Source organism: Antrostomus carolinensis, unplaced genomic scaffold (assembly GCF_000700745.2).
Source record: "Antrostomus carolinensis isolate BGI_N321 unplaced genomic scaffold, ASM70074v2 scaffold40889, whole genome shotgun sequence".
Lineage (NCBI taxonomy): Eukaryota > Metazoa > Chordata > Aves > Caprimulgiformes > Caprimulgidae > Antrostomus > Antrostomus carolinensis.
Window position 1 is genome coordinate 8,092 of NW_010338674.1, and position 3,741 is coordinate 11,832.

Consider the following 3,741-nt stretch of genomic DNA (forward strand, 5'->3'; position numbering starts at 1 on the left):
GCTACCATCCACCCCCCCAGCAGACCACGGCTGCTGCTTTCGGGTCAGGTTTGCTCCATGAATAGTCTGTGACCCATCCCTCAGCAGGTAGGGACACTCAGCAACGGTCACCCCACCCCGACGCCACGAGCCCCAAGGGCATCTCGCTTCCCTGGGGGTTCCTGCTGGGCTGCATTTACCTACAGACCCATGGGATGTTTCTTCTTGTGGGCTTCTTATGCTGCCCTCATGCCAGGATCAGCTCCCACAGCGTCTCGCCCGTGCGCAGCTCTCAGCGGACACAAAGCCTGAGTTAAATGCTTGTCGTGGTCAGCAATAGCAGTCGGTGCCATCAGCTGCTGCTGCCAAACTCTACGAGTGGAATGAAAGTCAAATTGCAGGAATTACAAACAACAGCCCTCAATTTACTGGGTTGCTTCGCACATGGGCTTTGTTTAGTGGACATGGTGGTGTTGGGTTGATGGTTGGACTGGATCATCTTAGAGGTTTTTTCCAATCTTAATGATTCTGTGATTTTATGGGGCAAAGAGGCCCCAGGTGCACAGAGGAGCCTCAGGGCTCCCCTGGCCACTCTCTAGCGATGCCACTGGCATCTTGCTCCAGTGTTATGGAACCAGTAGAGCATCAGTAGGGTCAGCCTGTAACTGCAGGAGCTTCTGCCCCATAAGGTATCAAAGCCTCTCAGAAAATCATAAATAGTGAGGAACTTCACTGGATGAAAATCTTTTCCTGGTTCAGAAGCTGGTTAAACGCTCACAACTTAAATTGCTTCTGTGCCTTTCCAAGCCTGGGGCTGCAGGAGACCGGAGACGAGAGGGCTCAGGGGGGTCTTGCTCCTTGAGGGGCCTGGAACCTCCTTCCTGCTTCATCCAAACCCACTTCTGCTCCAGAGCCAACAGGACTCGCAGGTCTCAGATGCTGCTGGGGGCTGGTTCCCTTGTCTGTTGCCGCTGTACTTTGGTACCACTCCTCCTGCTGCTCTGTACCTAAATTTTTACACCTTTGATCTAAATTAAATGAAGCATTAAAATGTGTCAAACCTCTTGGTTTCAAGCTCTAGTGACACTAAGGATTTTATTGAGCAGCCAAAGAATGACAAGGTCCATCCAGGGGTGCTCTCCTGCACTTATTCTTACCTATAAATGCCATTTATCAATAATATACGTAATAAAATAAGTACTTTTAAGAGCAAGGCAACACTTTTTATTTTCATTTAAAAAGGCCTTGATGGCAGGAATATAGTGTAAAAATCATTGGAAAAACTAAAAGGCATTGATACATATTGGAATATACACTTTTTACATAAATTACATTTATTTATTTATTCTTTCATTTGAGGTTCTTATTCGGTATTGAGGTCTAATAGTTAATAGGTCCTGGGATCTGGACGTTTAGACCACCATAGTCTAACATGTACATGTTCATGGGCCATTGCTGCAAGAGAGGGAGAGAAAAAGAAGGCAAAAGTCTCTGTTAGGACACAACACCAAACCATGCATACATCAAATCTCTGACATGTTCTGACATGGGCTGTTGTTCCCACTTGCCAAATAAGATAAAAGAACCAACCCCAAACCAAAACACCACTGGGAAACCTGATAAAAAATCCTTCTAAGTTTATATATCTCTTGCTTTTAAAAAAAAAAAAAAATTAAGTGTTTTTAAAAAGCATTTGGTATGATTGATAACATAAGCCAAGCCCTGAGGGAGAGCAGTTGGATGCATCTCCCTGATTTCATTTCCTATTTTTGCAGTTTCACTGTACACCAGAGCTCTGCAACGCTCCCGGGACGGAGCCGGAGCGATGCTCCTGGCACAGCTCAGACCATGGGGGAACCGCCGGGTCCTGCCGAGAGGTACCACAGGGCTGAGGTGACACCACCAGCTGAGGTGACACCACCAGCACTGGTGTTTTAACCCAGGGGGGTTGGGGGGTTTGCTCAAGCCTGTCCCATGTGTGGCTCCTGCTAACGCTGAGCATTCCCCCACAGCACTCGGCAGGATTGATGCGGGAGAGCCTGGAGGGGCGGTGGGCACTTGGCTCTGCTGACCTCCCCCAGACAAACCCGGCAGGAAAAGGCAGCCCCAAAGGTGCGTCCCCTCCTTTGCCAAACCTGCTTGTGCCATTTTACATCACACTTTATAGTGTTTGTCAGGTGGAGGGAGGTGGTGACGGTGCGAGGAGAGCAGAGAGCAGCATCCTGAAGCAGAAAGATACGTAGGCAGTAACCCCCCTAATATTTGGAAGGCTTTACCACAAGTGAGATCTGATTTGTTGATGACGTAGACTCCATATTGGAAGAGGAAGAAGAGGAAGATGAGGAAGAGGAAGATACCGAGTTCCCTTCGGAGATCCTCTTCCGCTTCCGTTTGGGAACGCTGGTGTCTTTCTCTGCAGGGAGAGGGAAAGCATGAGGTGTCTGAGCCCTGCAAGCAGCCCCTAAATGCAGGGACCCATCCCACCCTCTGACCTCACCTCCCACTCAGCATCCCCCCACCATGATCTGCTATGCTGCCATTGGTGACACGGCCTTGGCCATCATGACCTGGCACGGAGCTGCCAGCTTTCCTCAGTCATCGTCGAAGAAAATCCCCAAAAATCAGCAAATCCCAAACTCCAGCACTTGCAGAGCCTGATATCCTACAGACCTGAGTCCGTGCTGGATGCTTTGGGGCTCTGCAGGTACCAGCTCTGATGATGATATGCCCATAGATATCTGCATCTATGATATCCCCATAGATATCTGCATCGATGAAGCTTCTCATACATCTCTTCTTACATCAAGTTGCAGGCATGCTCTCACTTGCCAGATCTCTCTCCTCTACCAAGCCACTTATTTTCATAAAACTAATAGGATGCTAATTATCTCTGGGGCTGCTAATTCTGACACATTTGATTAAAACTGCCTGGGATTTATTGGAGAGGATGGGACAGAGAGAGAAACGCATTCGCAGTGATCACAGAAACCTTGTTTCCTTAGAAGCTCAACTGCTAAATGACGGCTCAAATTAAGGGTTTTAACCAGTGAATAAATTGCTCGTGGTGAGTAAATTGCTAATGGGAAAGGGATAATCAAATCCTCTAGAACATGCTGAAAGTTTGAGTCTAACAGCCCATTCCCTCCCCAGCTCACAGAAGTGCAATGTCTAAGAGGATGGTTTGCTCCTGAGCAGACACTGAGCCTGATTGCTCTTTTTCCAGGTAGAATCTTCTCCCCAGTGTACCCCGGAGGCACAGGGGGTTTGAACATCTCCCCACAGCCCCTGTCCATCCCTTTTGCCTGTACATTCTCTCTGCCACAGGGCAGGGAAAGCCACATTATCCCTTAGCCCTCTCCTTACCTGTGTGTTTGGCCTCAGTGCAGATTTCAGCAAACGGCCTGGGCAAGAGACAAGCAGAGTCAGAGCCAGCAGACGCTCTCGTTTCTCCCCGACACGCCTGCCCGTGCTGGGACACAGCCCAGACCCCAACCCTGAGCTGCCTCCTCCAGCACTCACCTGCATGGAGATGGGACATGCAGCCTCCCCAGCACTCCCTGGAGGGAAGGAACCTGAAATAACTCAGCTGGGTTTCTATGCCATCCCGTTATCTGCCCCCACACCATGCCCCTTCCCAGCATCATCACCTCAAACTGCACAAGAAAGATCATAGAATCCCAGACTGGTTTGGGTTGGAAGGGACCTTAAAGCTCATCCAGTTCCAACCCCCCTGCCATCAGCAGGGACACCTTCCACTAGACC

At 49.4% G+C, this 3,741-nt stretch overlaps 1 protein-coding gene across 1 annotated transcript in view; it reads right to left on the bottom strand.

Moving 5' to 3' along the window:
• Positions 1-1,180: 1,180 nt before the first annotated feature.
• LOC104530870 (general transcription factor II-I repeat domain-containing protein 1-like) overlaps positions 1,181-3,741 on the bottom strand; it is a 5,523-nt gene continuing 2,962 nt past the window's right edge. The window contains exons 3-5 of the mRNA XM_010175587.1: positions 3,343-3,380; positions 2,256-2,392; positions 1,181-1,434 (exon numbers count right to left, since the gene is read on the bottom strand). Coding sequence (XP_010173889.1) covers positions 1,360-1,434; positions 2,256-2,392; positions 3,343-3,380 — 250 coding nt within the window. The 3' untranslated portion in view covers positions 1,181-1,359. The remainder of the gene's footprint in view (positions 1,435-2,255; positions 2,393-3,342; positions 3,381-3,741) is intronic.